Source organism: Electrona antarctica (assembly GCF_951216825.1).
Source record: "Electrona antarctica genome assembly, chromosome: 20".
In the NCBI taxonomy this organism is placed as follows: domain Eukaryota; kingdom Metazoa; phylum Chordata; class Actinopteri; order Myctophiformes; family Myctophidae; genus Electrona; species Electrona antarctica.
Genome location: NC_136801.1, coordinates 17,255,701 through 17,271,921, shown reverse-complemented (window position 1 = coordinate 17,271,921; position 16,221 = coordinate 17,255,701). Strand labels below are relative to the sequence as shown.

Genomic DNA, 16,221 nt, shown 5'->3' with positions numbered 1-16,221 from the left:
GACGACGGGGACAGAGGACAATTCATGGCCTATAACTGTAGTCACACAGTGGAGGGTTGGAGGGGAAGTGGAGCTGTATGGGGACAAAATGCACACGGAGAGAGACAAAGAGACTAAAGTAGGACTAGGAAGAAGCAAAACCTTTGCATAAAAGAAGGAGACATTGCAGAGAAGAGGAGTGAATGATTTGGGTTTCTGTAGATGCTTTGAGCCGATTGCTGCAAGACTCAGGCAGACAGGGGGAGAAAGAAGCTTTATCTTGCCTCCAATTCCTGTCAGAAATGACCGGCGGTAATGCAGATCTAATCTCACCCCATCTCTCTCTGTACAACTGTCTCCCAAAGCCTGTCCATCTCCCCACCAAAAAAGCCTTTGAAATAAATGAAAGTCCACAGGGCGATGGAATAAATATGAGCTAAGTCTTTGACTTGATGCAAGACGGCCAAAGGGACTAACATAAGAAGCCTGCCTTCCATCTGTTGAACGGAGATACTGATATACAGTATTATATATTTTTGTCTTTCACATCGATGCTGAAGTGAACAAATCCAAGACGTTCTTATAATGCACAGCCACAGTCACGTATGGTCTGTGATGTACAGTATCTGTGACAAAGTACAGTATACGACTCCAAATCTGTGGGGAAAAGGTTTCAGCCCATTCCGAGCCCTGTTAACTTCCATCATATGTAAGTATATAAAACACATGTATGTAAATGATAAGAATGAGTAGAGACACTTTCGTTTGCCTACTGGCAGCGAGCAATGTGGCGCTGATCAGTCCTGCGGTTTGCGAGATTAGCTCCGGGCGCGCACGCACATGCGCACACGTGCACACACACACACACACACACACACACACACACACACACACACACACACACACACTTGGCTTTCGCCTTTATTATTATTTATTTTTTATGAAGGGACAGACAGTAGGCTGACAGGAAATGGGGAGAGAGATGGGGGGGGTGACATGCAGTAAAGGCCGTCGGGATCGGGAGTCGAACCCGCGGCACACTGCCAGACTGGATTACCAGCCAAGGTGCCTGGACCACTTCTTTTTTTTTGTTGCAGATTTTGATTTAGTGTCTTATTTTTTTGAATAACGCACCATTTTGTGTTAGTCCTATTTAGTCTTCTGAAATTGTTTAGTCTTAGTCGACTAAATATCAAAAGTATTAGTCTTTTAGTCTTTAGACAAAATTAACACTGGCACGCACACGCACACACACACACACACACACACACACACACACACACACACACACACACACACACACACACACACACACACACACACACACACACACACACACACACACACACACTCAGTCTGATTGACTGAGAGTCCCCCCCCCCACCCCCTCCCAGCATTAGAACATGGTCATATGACCCCGGCTATGCTCTCTCTGATTGTATTAGTCTTTTACTGGCCAGTGGCGTTGTTTATGGCCATGCAGGGACCTGGCAGGGCTTTCATCCAAGCTGCAACATCAGAGAAGAGAGGCTGGAGAAGTATGGGTGTGTGTGGAGGGGGGGGGGGGGGGGGGGGGGGGGGGTTGCAAAGTTTTGCATCCCAGTCCATAGGCTTAGTGGTGTGCGGGTCGGGACATCTGCCAAATCCTCCTGGATCAAAGGATGAGTATTACGCAGACAGACGTCCCACCATGGACCTCAAGAGAGATCATGACCCCTGTCAGCATGTCACGTTGACCCCCCCCCCCACACACACACACACACACGCACACACACACACACACACACACACAGGTGGGATGTGTGCACGTGTACACCCACATGCATCGTAGTCACACATGTTCACGCACACACGCATGCACACATAGGCTGCAGAGGAAATCGGGCTGGAAGAGTTGAGCGAAATGGTTGTTGCTCAGATAGACCCCCCCCCCCCCAGCGTTTGCCCTGCCTCCGTGGAGTGACAGGTTCACCTGTCACAGTGTGGTGTGAGTGACAGGGGGCTGTTCACAGATAGCGTTACGTGACTTTAATCAACAGAGTGTGAGTATGAGCAAGGCAGTGAGTACGAAAGAAGAAACGAGAGGTCAATACAAATAGCAAAACAAACAAATAAATATAACACAAGCTGTGATTGCTCTCCATTTGAGGGGACATACATACATAAACACACACAGTCGCACTCATGCCCTATTCCAGACAGCTTGGTCTTTGGCCATGCCATAAAGAGAGGGTGAGAGAGTTTTTACGCGTGCGTCATTATTGTGTTCCCATACGTGTATGTGTTGCGATCCCAAAGACACGCCGTCATTTTGGACTGGGGCACAAAGGCCATAATAATGATTGACTGTCGTTTCACATGTCAGAATGAAGACGCTTGCTGTGACCATTCAGTGGTATATGGATACTTTATCCACCCCCATCCCCATGCACTTGAAGTGCCCACACTCCTATCTCATAGTCTTGTGTAGCCAGATTTTCTGAAATCTCTGCCTATACTGATACGTCTGGTGACATTTAGATTCAATGTATGGACTAAAACTGGGCGGAAACTGTCTAGGACGTGTGATCAGAGTACACCGCCGAGAGGTCACTGATCACATGACCCCAGTTCTAGGCTAAGCAGAAGGGGGGGACTTTTTATTATTATTTCCACACAACTGTAAGTTATATAAATGATCTTTTTTTCCACCACTGGTGAGACTATACACTTTACCCCCAACCTGTGACATTTTAAGAAGCGTTGCATTCAGTCATACTGTGGGCAGCGTTGGCCTAAGGGTTAGAGGAGCGAAAGGTTTCCGGTTCGATTCCCCGGACGGGCATAACAAATCTGGGTCGGGAAGTGATTGGCCATCACTAACCCAACATCGCTGAAGTGCCCTTGAGCAAGGCACTGAACCCCCAACTGCTCCAGTGGGGCTGCTTAGTGGCCAACAGTATAAGAATGTGGTTGTACTGGTCAGCTCCCAGGTTTTAATGTGTGTGTCTGTCTGTGTGTTTCTATGTGCAGAGCGTTGCTGAAAATGAGCACTTGTGCTCAGCTACTACCCTGGGTAAATAAAGAAAAAAAACTGTACACACACATGGCATCCAACTAAACATGCTTCCTTTTCCTTTTTGAAAAACAGACATACCATGTAGTGTACATCATCAAAAAAAGATTGATAGGGATTTGAAAGTACATGTAGATTGTAGAAAAGACAAAGACGCTAAATATATATATATATATCAATTCAATTCAAAGGGCTTTATTGGCATGAGAAAACATATGTTTACATTGCCAAAGTGGAACAATAAAATCAAAACAAAAAGTATGTACAATTGAAACAGGGATTTGAAAGGAAAACATAACAACAACCAACCATCAGCACAAATCACGCTCAAAGTAAAGTAAAACAATTACAGAGAGAGACCAACATTATAGGGAATGAATCTCCTCCAGCCCCACTGATCAGCAGACCTCATTCATATTCCCTCATACACATCCATGCCATTCATACAAATGACTAGGCTGGTCTATTGCAGGCTTCTCTGGTTATTCTTTGTCTGGACTCTTGTTTTTCAGCCCCATTATGGACTCTGAGGTGTGTGTGTGTGTGTGGGGGGGGGGGGGGGGGGGATAAGCAGTGACACCTGATGCGTTGGCAACTATCACGCTGACTAATTGCATTTTGAGGTGCTTAAGCATCCGCAGGGCTTTAGGGGGATGAGGCGGCTGAATCCGTCTTCTTTGTGTATGGTGATAGGGCCGCTCTGCTGTCTGCATGGTGCTCCACTAGCGCTCCCCTTCAGCTCCTTGTCTCCTCCGACTCCTCCTCATGCTCATACTCATGCTCTTTGCACATTTGAATTACTTTGTACTGCAAATTCCCACAGAGAGCCCTCCAAGAATCACGTCAACTTTGAACCGCGGTGATGTGGTGTTGGGGGTGGGGTTGTGGTGGGGAGAAAGGCCCGCAGATAATCTTGATAGGCCTTCTTTGAACTGCTGTGACCAATTCACCCCTCGTTCGATTTCCAACCCCATCCTTATTCTTTTCGTCCGACCGCCGGGCCCATCCCCCCCCCTGCCGGCCCCATCCCCCCCCTAACTCGATGCAATTTCCATTTGTAGCGCTTTGAAAAATACATTGAAGCACCATGGTGCCATTTCTTTTAATTTGCTGGAGATCTTGTATCTGCTGAAACCCCCAACCCCCCCCCCCCCCCCCCCCCCCCCCCCAAACCTCCCACCAGACGTTGGCTCACTGAAGCGAATCTTGCATTTACATTTGCTGAACACAACCCTCGTTCCTCAGATTGATACCCGAGAGGGTGAGAAAGGGGGAATAGGTCCCACGATGTGCGGGGTATATTATGCACTGATGTTTTTTATTATATTAGTTTTTATTAGGTTTTTTATAGACATGACATACAGGACATACATAACAATGACACATACACCAGACTAGACAATGTATAAAACGAGTGGCAAACCTATCGTGATGAGATAACGGGCTATGAACACAACAATCATAAGACATCAACAAGAGTACAGCAGCAGGGCATACAGAACATAATCAACAAGAGAGCACAGCAGCAGGGTAAACAGGCCAGCGGTTACACAGCAGAGTCAAGGTGAGTTGTAATAGGGCCGTTGCATCGCAAACGCACTGATGTTGGCTTGTTTATGGCCAGGATGGTGGCCCTGTTTGTGGCTCCCCTCATGGCCCAATGGCCCATGTTATGGATGCTGATGGAGGCAGTGCCCCCCCCCCCCCCCCCCAAGGTTCAAAGAGAACAATTTATGAGGCTGTATGTTTGGAGAACACCGGCATGCTCTCCTCAACGAGCAGCCTGAGGGATTAAGCTAATTGCATTCTCTCAGTTCCCACATCCATCTTTGGTCTGTTTGTTGAAACCATTCTGCCGTCATGCTTCTCTCCCTATACCAGCACGGAGGATGTGTCTTAGGGGTTCCCAAACATATATGCCAAAGACCCCTGAATAACCATAGCTGTGGCCCTCGCACTGCAGAACTTAAAAACAAAGCATGACTGGCTATATATATATATATATATATATATATATATATAATATATATATGGGTGTGGGGAGGGGGGGGGGTGTAAATTGGTAGTACATGTAGATTGTAGAAAAGACAAAGACGCTAACAAATATATCAATTCAATTCAAAGGGCTTTATTGGCATGAGAAAACATATGTTTACATTGCCAAAGTGGAACAATAAAATCAAAACAAAAAGTATGTACAATTGAAAGTCAGAATCTCCAATGATTCCATTTACTGTACCGAGTTCTCTCGGTGCAGGAAAACACACGCGCGCACACACACACACACACACACACACACACACACACACACACACACACACACACACACACACACACACACACACACACACACACACACACACACACATGAAGTTTAAACAACAAAATTCTACCATAAAACAACTTCAAAGTAAATTCCGTGTCCCCAAAAAAGAAGTTTGAGGGCGTTTTAAGAGGGTTTCAAATACTGCTGTGAAAACAGTAATGGCTGCCACTCGGCAACGCTCGGCTCCACTCGGCTCCGAAGTAATGTCCCATTTCACAGGCAGAACGTGTGCCCCCCAAATTGACACTAATTAGCCCGCGGACCCCCATTTGAAAACATATGCCAGGGACCCCATAAGAGAACATTTTTTACGTCTCTAGCAGATATTCTCACCCTGTTTAATTTCAAGGACCCCCAGTTTGACATGCATTAGTCTACGGACCCCTATGTAATGGCATTTCTTATCTCTGGGACCCCCAATTTATATTGTAAAATCAATGTTAATTTAACTCTGCGAGTGTACAAATGGAACCAATTGGTTCCATTGGTACACTCTCAGAGTTACAGACCCATAAGGGTCCATTTGGTTCCAAACTATCATTTAGCTGGGGACCCCCTGGAACTCCCTCAAGGACCTCTGGGTGTCTTTAGGGTGATTGTGTTCTGTTCACTATACTGTATACCAGGGACGTGCTGGCCATTGGGAAATTCGGGACAACTCCCGAACGGCCGGTCCAGTCCAGGCCGGTCTGGGCCAGCCGTTTATTTTTATTTTTTTAAATAAATAAATCACAATCACATCACAAAGAAAAAACCCTTTTGTGTAAAACAATGCAGCTGCAGATGCACTGTAGGACCTAAAGTGAACTAAAATGCGCTCGCACGCCCTTGATACGTCTGTGTTTCGTTTGGCGGCGCGCCATCAGTTCGCCGGCACGCGGCTTTCAGCCGCGCGCCTAGAGGGCCTCCGCAACTCCACTTCCCGGGCTGAATTATGGGCCCACCACGTCCCTGCTGTATTTCAGCTCAAAGGAAAGTGTGTTTTGAGGCTATTGAGACGTGTGTCTGGGACAAATCATATTTATCAAGCTGTATCAAGGATGATGTCTGTTATGAAATATTCCTCAGGAAAGAGTTCTTATTATCTCCACCATAATTTAAGAGAGCTGTCCTAACCCATTAGGAGTTCCCAACAGATGCAAGCTGCATTCCAGGGAAAGGTTTTGTACGGGCCTGGGAACATTTGACAACACTTAGCTAAAGGATTTGGATAACAATGTTATAAATGTAAAAATACCTTTTTTTTTAAAATAACTACTTTTTCTTTAATACCTCCTCTCTCCCAAACGGTGGAATATAAACTCCCTCTTGCATTCAGAGATGCGTACTCACTCAACCCAGGGTTTTCTACCACCTTCTCCGTCCATCCATACCTTCTTGTCATCTTTTTCGAGATGCTAGTTTACTATGCTATATGTGAATAATTGTGTTACCTGGACCACAAATGTTATAGAATGTTATGTAGATGTTGTTTAGAGAGATACTAGTTTTGATGTTTACCTGGTATCTCAGTTTCTTTGAGGCACTATTGTTTTCTTTGCACTATTTTATGCGTCTGCTTTGTTGTTTGTTGACTAGGCTTCATGCTTATTCTGCGTACTCTGATTTCACACGTGTAAGAGCGTCTGCCAAATGCAATTGTCAACTGTAATTATTGCAGCTCCAACTCTTCACTGTTGCACGTGCATGCATGTGATTGTGCAAACACACGTTATCCTCGTTCTCACGCTTGATCAGTTTACCATCCAGAATAATAATGAAATACTGTATTGCAACTGAATTGCGTAACATAAAACATGGAAAGTATTTTCCTATTAAGTGCATTTCATTTTTGAACCTAATTCCTCTACAAAGCCAAGGTGTACCCTGCCTCCGATAATATTCACATTCATTATTTCCTCCAACACACATGTGATGTCGCCTAATGGAAAAACAAGCTGCATTTATGCAAATCCCTGGTTTCCCTGGAGCTGTCAGTGTCATTATGTACTGTAGATGCAGATGGCACCTATTTTAAGATCATTTCAATGGTCACATTAAGATAATCGAAAGTGATACCAAAAGTAGTTATGGATGAACACTAGACTAACACAGTATATGGTGTTTAGGTTACCTCATGCAAACAGAAATGGCTCATTGTGGCCCAATAGCGTGGGCGTACTTCCAATCGAACTTCCTTTTTTATGTACTGTACATTGAAGAATTGTGACGATGGGCTATCCAATGTCTATTCATAGCCTAGTCTGTCTGAGTCATTCTGAGATGCTATATAAATACAGGTGTGTTGCATATCATATACGACGCACGTCATGCGGGCTAGACTGCTGACTAGACTTCGATCGCTCTAATTAGTTTATTTAACACAGTATATGGTGTTTAGGTTACCTCATGCAAACAGAAATGGCTCATTGATTTTGTAATGGCAGGTTTGCACCATCACAGGCAGTTGGTCTAAAAGCATACGTCACCTCCCACGCCAATGAGCCACTTAATTGCCTGTGACTGCAGGATGGGTCTAATGTACGCTTTCCTGTGTGCATACAGTGCAGGAACCAAGTGGGGTATAACTAACACAATTGATTTCAAACAGACCGCATAGGAGCAGTTTGCTCCTATGTGGAATGCATGCAATGGTTGCTCATCAGTTTGCTCCTATGTGGAATGCATGCAATGGTTGCTCATCAAGGTCTATTCGAACTATATATACTATATTAAAGCTGTGCTCCATGCACCTTTCATCAAGGCGATGTTGAAGGTTGAGTCGTGCGTCCCAAGCAGCCAGTCATCAGAAGGACGAGCTTGCCTTAATCTGCACTTATCGGCATAATTGCAGCTACGAAGCCCCTGGGCATAAGCGATAGCTTCCATCGTTGCTTTGACAGCCACTCAGGGCCTTTCACTACACCACAGGATGACTGTAAGCCATGTCAATCGGCCATTTTGAGAGCGTTTCATGTTCAGGATTTTTTTTTACCCCCATGCATTCTTCTTCCTGGTTGTTGCGAACGCAGTGAGCACTAACTATGAGACCTAGCAGAACATGTCTGTGTGTGTCTGTCTGTCTGTCTGTCTGTCTGTGTGTCACGCTGTAACACCACCCGCCCGCCACCAGAGGGCGCAGCTGTATCACACACAAAAAACACACACAACACAAAAAACACACACACACACACGCACGCACACATACACACACTAAAAAAATAACTTAATACTTAAATAAAATAATACTTAGAACTTAAAAAAAACCTTAAAAAACGACGTAATTTATTCTAATTGTTGTTATTGCAATTTACGAGCTGCGTTCGCTTCCCGCGTTTGCGCGTCTTACTTGTGTTCCATCCTTTATTTCACTCAGTTTCTGTTTGCTTTCCTTCCCACTCTTTCACTTCTCTACCTCTTGCCCCACCACCACCACTATCCTTGAAAAAACGTCCTCTTACTTAACCTACCCTCCAATCCCTCCTTCCCTCCATCACGCTGCCATAACCTATGCTGTTTCCCTTCCCCGTGGAATGCATAAGCGCAGGCCTATTATCAAGCCTGGTTGTCTCGTCATAATTATGCGTTTTGTCTCGCGCTTGCCTCTGTTGCCGGTGATAAAAGGGGAGGCTGATTAAGTTGAGGGGAAGGGTATTGATTTCTCTTCTATTCTATTGACAGGCTCCTCAAAAGGCCTTTAATGAAGGCGATGTAAATGAGGCTTTTCCACTGTGGAGCATTTAATGACACAAGACCATAAAAAGGCCCATATTCTCCTCGGTTCTAAAGAGGGACATGCATCACTTACAATGGTGCTCCAGGGAGACTTTCTCCTGTGGGGATGTTTCAGCATATTGGTTGGCTGTTCAAAAAATAGCATACTATATGCAAAACTAAAATCTTTGCTTCTTGGCGTCCCTGGAACAAATAAAAACATCTGATGGTGGTCCGCGGCCAAATGCCTAGACTTTTGGGGTTCCTTTAATGAAAAGGTTTGAGCACCACTGATATAGCAACAGTTAGGATTCAGAAGACATTTGCAGAATGGTCCCTAGGTCTTAACGGGCTAAGCACCGCTGCGTATATAGCTTAACAAGACACAGAGTCTAATAACGCCATTGGCTTCGCTGTGCAACTGAAAAGGCTTTCAGACAGTTGGCTAAATTAATTAGCAGCTATCAGTTTGTGGGGGACTATACGCAAACGGACGCGGAGCAAGCCTGTCCTAGACGGCCGCCCCCCTTTGGCTCCACGTCGTAAAAAATGAAACGCAATGAAACCGTAAGTGAAGTCAATATCTTACTATGGCAAGTTATTCTATTCCTCTCATCATCATCTCTCTCTCTCTCTCTCTCTCTCTCTCTCGTCCTGTTTCCATAGCAGCCGAATGGCTCCCAGCAACCACGACCGGATACAGCGTCTGAGACACGAGTTCCAGCAGGCGAGGCCGGAGGACGACCCAGAGGAGCGCAGGCACACCTACAGCTTCGACCAGCCCTGGGTGAGTGTCCCATAAACGCAGTGTTCCGTTGGAGCAACACACTGAGCCCACATGGGACTTCCCTGACAGGCTTATAGGCTATACCCTCAAAACTATAGCCTCTACTGAACAGCTAAGAAGAAGTCTCTTAGCCTCCCTCTTCTCCCCTTACCCCCCTCTTCTCCCCTAACCCCACAGTGCAGTGGTGGAAAATAACTAAGTACATTTGCTCAAGTACTGTACTTAAGTACAATTTTGAGCTACTTTTACGTCACTGGGGTGTTTCCAATTGTCTACTCCACTACATATCAGAGGCAAATATTGTACTTTTTACTCCACTACAATTATTTTTTTAAACTTTAGTTACTAGTTACTTTGTAGATTTGAATTTTACAAAACATATATTCACCACTTCAGCCCTATATTGGCTATTTGAAACTGTCTTGTGAAATTCTGCATAATGAATGCTTTTACTTAATTTAAGTATATTTTGATTCCAATACGTTTAAAGTACTTTTTACCCAAGTACATTTTGATTACCAGACATTCACTTGTAACAGAGTATTTCTACATTGCAGTATTTCATTACTTGTTTACTCAAGTAATGAAATGGAGTACTGTTTGCACCACTGCCACACTTGTCCCCCTTACATCTCCCAAATCTGCCAGGCGCTAAATGGATTCCCTCGTACACGCACCAGCTCACCTCAGCTGCTTTCCTAATCCTCTGGAAGCCAATCTGACAGTTCCTTCACTGCCTCTGTTTGAATACTTCTCCTGGATGTGATGTGCACCTCCATCGTCTGACTCGTCTGACACTGAGCTCTATTATCAGAGTGCCTAAAGTCACGTCCCTGCAAGCCTATAAAGTGCCTATTTCTAACTTTTCGCTACACTTCACAGGATTCTTTCAAACTTTTTGGATTTATCCTTTTTGACATGGCATGAAATAGTAATTACTCTTATTTGTGCAATTTCTGGTTTTTGTTTGGGAGTATGAGCTGCTAGGAGGTAGATGAAATCGAAGGGTGACATTCAATGACACTGCAATCCTTGGAAAAAAGGGGAATTGGGGAATAGTTAAGAACTTCCTGAGACTAAACTTAATGAAATGAACCATATGAATCATCCATATTCTGGGCATGTCAAACTATAGAGGGAGTCCCCAGACGATTAGTTTAATGTGCAACATTGTTTTCTTACTCAACAGTAAACAAACCAACATTCAGTATGTGTATCTCCACATTTTTAAAGTTACAATTTAAGGACTTTTAAGCCCCTTTTCATACCGAATTGGCCAAATTGTTATCTACAAGCTTGAGCTTACGTGTCAAACTAAATTCCTACAATTCCAAGTTCTTGTCAGGGAGCCTGCATAGGTTTGCGAACCCTTGAACTAGATAAACATTTTGGCAAAAATAGGAGAACATTCAGCAACAATAAAACATTTGGTGAACGTAGCAAATCTACTTTTACCATTTGATGTGCAACTGAGTAAGTGTATAGGAGGATTTGTTTTATGTCTCAAGTGTTGAAGTTGTTCACATGACTCACCAGTTGTGTAGTTTCGTTAAGGTCATAGGTCATTCAAGCCTTTATTTTTCCTTTAAGAGCAAACACTAGCAGAGCCCATCTCCTACGAATAGCTGGCCGGGAACATGGCCATGCAGGTGAAAGGTCAAATAATTGTAATTGTTTCAATGCAACGGCTTGTGACAGACATGGCCTCTTTTTTTTGTCCAATAACATTCTTACCCGGGTGAGAAAGAGGAGGGAATGCGAAAAGATGATTGGGAGACTTGACGACTGGAACCATTTCCTAAATTATGGGTCAAAATGTCACACCTTGAAGTTGAAATATTCTGTATCCTTTTCCCCACTGCCCTCCCATGGTGCCTCAAAACCCCAAGTGGAGTATTATCAGTGTCCTTGCTGTTCCTTGCTGTTTGCAATTAAATTGATTTGATATGTGCCTCTGATGTGACAGGCACCTTTGTGTGTTGTTTGTACTGTCTAAATGAGTTTGACTTTGACACGGTCTTTCCCTGTAGGGGCCAGGGCTTACTGAGGGTCTGCTGGAACAAGAATCAATCAGGAAAGCTATTATTTCTTTTCAAAGCACATTCCTTTGCAGGAAAGAAAGATATCGTTAGCTTATAGCGTTTTAGTGTTAGCTACATATTATGCTGAAGGGATAAACGGTTGAACCCACTATACCATTCTTTAATAATGTCTAGTCCTCCTCTCTCTCTCCCTGCAGACGAAAGGAGTAGCTAAGTGTTTGTTCAGAGCGAGCGGAGCAGTCTGAGGCAGTCTCTGAGCCTCTGAGCTCCTAATTGCTTGTGATTGTTGACATTGTTGAAGGTTCCCGTGCTACTTCCACTGGTAATAAGATATATAGGGCCGTCCCTGGAGTGCCCGCGAGTCTATTTTATTAGTCTCCTTTCATGTTCTCTTAGTCACATGAACGGGGATTCACACTGGCGGAGCTTGTTAATGCGAGTCGCAGGAGCGCCCATGTTATGTGTTGACAGTGATTACGGGGGATTCAAGTGAAGTCTAGCCATATTACGTGATCCAAAAGGCAGATTGATCGCGGCTCCACTGATGAAAAGTGCCTTTGAAATCGTATCAGTTGGGGCAATCTTCTGCTTAAGAAGACGAGTTGTGAGCGGAGAAAAAAATAAAAAGTCCGGTAGAGAAAAGAAAACATGGAATGTGACAGATTTTGCTATTGAAGCTTGTGAAAATAGAAGGCTCCCTTTGAGCAGTTAATAGAAATTTCAAATGGTCGAGGCCTTTTTATAATAGATATGGGGAAGGCAGGAAAAACATGGGTTGCATATTACTGACTCCCCCACTCACATTTCATCAAGCAAACACATTTCAAAACATGTCGACAACCTCAAATTGAAACCTATACTTAGTTTATGTCTTTATTTGTATGCCCTGTCGCGTTATAGTCAATACGGACCATAGCATAATGCTTTGCCTGTCAGCGCTGTCAACCAGGCTGCGAGATGTTAAAGATTTGATTAATTTGGCTTTGCAAACACGCACAGAGACGGGCCTACGGTATAGCTATGTCAACATGTTATGCTGTATCTACTAAATGCCTGGATGAGCTGTGTGTATTTTTAGGACCCTGTCAGATGGTGGTGATGATGGTGCTAGCGCTCTCTTAACTCGTGTAACCATCTCTGTGGAGATCTGTGGGGGGGGGGGGGGGGGGGGGGGGGGGAGTAACATAATGCCTTCTCTGTCTTACCACGATAGCATGAGGCCTAAGTTAATAACCTATTAAGACCACCTGAGGCCCATTCTACACATGTCTTCTAAATCTTAACAGTTTTCTGGAATAAAATAAAATAAATATATATACTGTAGTATATCAGTGGTGCTCAAACTTCTTCCATGTCAAGGACCCCCAAAATGTATTTGGCCGTGTACAGCCGTACACCTTTCCCCCCATCTAAACATATTTTGTTCCAGGGACCCCCAGAAGCAAAGATTTGAGTTGCAAATGTTCAATGATTTGTGCACATTTTCAAGATTTTTCTAAAATAGCAGATGTTTTTGTATGCTTTTGTATGCCTGCTGTTTTTGAAATAGCCAACAGATAAAATGTGGTTAAAGGGTTTAAAAGTTTGCTCGGAAATATGTCAGAACCTGTTCCATATGTTGATCCCCATCCATCCTTCCTCTTCGATGTCTCCCTTTTGACTTATACCTGTCCATTCAAACTCTAGACGGGCCTCCCCCAAAGTTATTAGTGCAGCCGCGCCCATCAGCCGGCGAAAACTAGAGTTCTCAACAGGCCCGAAAATGAAGGCCCGGCCCTACCTGGGCCCTCATCAAACCCTGTACACTCAAGAGAATGTCCCCGCTACCACCCTTAGATCTATACTGTATGGAGCTGACCTGTTCTCACATTCCATACATATGTTCATCTGGCCTCCTCAAGCCCTGTACACTCAAGATTATGCTCCTTATATATATGGCCAGTACAGAATTCATTCCATGTTGATCAGACCCGCCATGCCAAAGCGCCAGCGCTCGCCCAGCAGTCTGCCGTCAACAAGGCGGATGCGTGCATGCGACCTCGCCCTTTAGGGTCGCTTCTCGCCCTCAGACGTCTTACTGGTATACCTACTATTTATAAAATTGTGACACACACACTCCTGTATACAGTATAGCTGACACAGATGCTTTCCCGGTTTTCATGGGTTCATTTTTTCCCCTTTTTTCCTTAAAGCAAAACATTGAGTGAACGATGCCAGTATGCTGTTCAATCACGCCCACCGACCACAGTATGGCATTAAAGCTCTGACAAGCGCTCCAAATCAGTAGCTCCCCGGTTCCAACCAATCTGACCCAGATGAAAGAGGACACCAGCTCTCCCCCTGTTGGCTGTCCCATTTTGCATTGTGCGATTCATAATAGAGGCTATTATATGTCAACAAGACATAATGACGTGTTTCCATTGCACACAATAGATTTGTGTGCACGGTCAGTCAGCCACACAGACAGTATATGAAGTGCTGGTGGAGCTCAATGGGCGAAGAGCGCTGGGCTGCATAATGGCATGCCGTGCAATGTAGGGAAGTAATGGAATTATGTGTATAGCCTGCATGGTGAAAACTCGTCAAATACAATACTTCTCAAACTTGAGGACCCCCAAATTGATATACAGTATATTTGGTCGCGGACCCCCATCTGAACATGTTTTGTGCCTAGGGGCCCTCAGAAAAGAAGATGTGTGTAATACAAATGCTAAATTATTCAAAATTTTGGCCAATGGTTGACTTTTTTTTTTAGTATTGTTTGTTGGTTACTTTTGACGTAATGGTCTTATTCCTTTTTTTAAAAACCTTAAATTGTCAGTTTAGAAATGTGCAGATACCCTGTGTAAGCCTAGACTTTTTACACAATTCTGTATGTTGGTTTGTTTACCGTTGAACGAGAAAACAATGTTGCACATTAAGCTAATCATCTGGGAACCTCCCCCCAAGGAACCTCCCCCCAAAATAATTCGGGAACCCCCTCTAGGCAGGGGTCTCGACCCACAGGTGGAGGACCACTGCTCTAGGTCCAATAATGACAATGTTTAGGTCAGCCTGTATACGACGAGAAACCCTCTGACTTCTGCCTAATGGAATAATGATCAGGCACCTTTACCTGCCATCCACCCCCACCCCCCAGGCCCCCACCCCCCCACCCCCCAGGCCAAAGCACACAATTACAGGCCCATGTGTTTTGTCTCGATCCTTACGAGAGGATTTCCAGATGTTCAACAGAAACCTCTCTCTCTCTCTCTCTCTCTCTCTCTCTCTCTCTCTCTCTCTCAGTAAAGTGTGTCTGTGCTGTGGCTTGGACAGCCACTGAGTGTGACCACACAGAAGAGCGGCAGCGTGCACGCCGTGCGGTGTCGGTATCTCGGTATCAAACGCTCCGCCGGCAGCTTGTAAACCCCTCTTATTTCATGTGAATTCCATTGTTGGTCTTTTATGATCAATCTGTCAACCAGTTACTATAATAATGCGCACACGCCTGTGCGTTTGTGTGTTTTCATATGTTTTTTGCATTCACGACGCACGTGTCCAGAATAACTCCCATGTGTTAGAGCTTGTATTCGTAATGTTGATTGCTTGCTTGCGTGCGTGCGTGCGTGCGTGCGTGCGTGCGTGCGTGCGTGCGTGCGTGCGTGCGTGCGTGCTTTGTCCATACAAGTCTAAGGTAGTAGAATTTGAGAAATAGCTTAGGTTTACACAAAAGGTTGGATTAGAGTAGACATTCATAGGTTATAGTTAGAGGTTGGGATATAGCCTGATTTTACATTTAGTTGCTCACCGGTGGTGCACACTAGAGATTGCTGCTGTACTGTTTTTGGGTTTACGGTAAAAATGTCAACTGTGTGTGTGTGTGTGTGTGTGTGTGTGTGCGTGTGCGTGTGCGTGTGCGTGTGCGTGTGCGTGTGCGTGTGTGTGTGTGTGTGCGCACGCCTTTACATTTCCCATGCAGTCATGTGAGGTGCAGCCATTTATAAAGTGAAGTCACTTGACTTGATGTAGGCTAGAGGTCAGGGGTCAAGGCTGTGTGTATAATACGGCTCAGGACCTTGACAGCACCGGAGGGCCCTTGCATTAACCCCCCCTCCCTCTCCCCCACTCCCTGAACAATACATGGAGTGTGCTGTGTGAGATATGGTCAACACACAGATAGCGCACGCACACACGCAAGCAGATAAAATATAACACACATGCACACGTTCTGTACTTGCATGTGTGCATTATCTGTTAACGTTTGGCACATACAGCCGTGCACAAAAGCACGCCACCATCTGCAACGCTTATCAGACACTTCTTACTTAGATAATACATTCTGTTTGTGTTCACAGATAAG

At 44.7% G+C, this 16,221-nt stretch overlaps 1 protein-coding gene across 2 annotated transcripts in view; it reads left to right on the top strand.

The window, feature by feature from the left end:
- Positions 1 to 16,221, top strand: part of LOC306913465 (partitioning defective 3 homolog) — a gene marked incomplete at its 3' end in the record, with an annotated part of 531,789 nt that overhangs the window by 501,238 nt on the left and 14,330 nt on the right. The window contains exon 22 of one of the 2 annotated variants that reach the window (XM_079490132.1): positions 9,723 to 9,840. In XM_079490132.1, the coding sequence (XP_079346258.1) occupies positions 9,723 to 9,840 (118 nt within the window). Of the gene's footprint in view, positions 1 to 9,719; positions 9,841 to 16,221 lie in introns of both variants that reach the window. The other variant, XM_079490131.1, reaches the window with a different exon arrangement.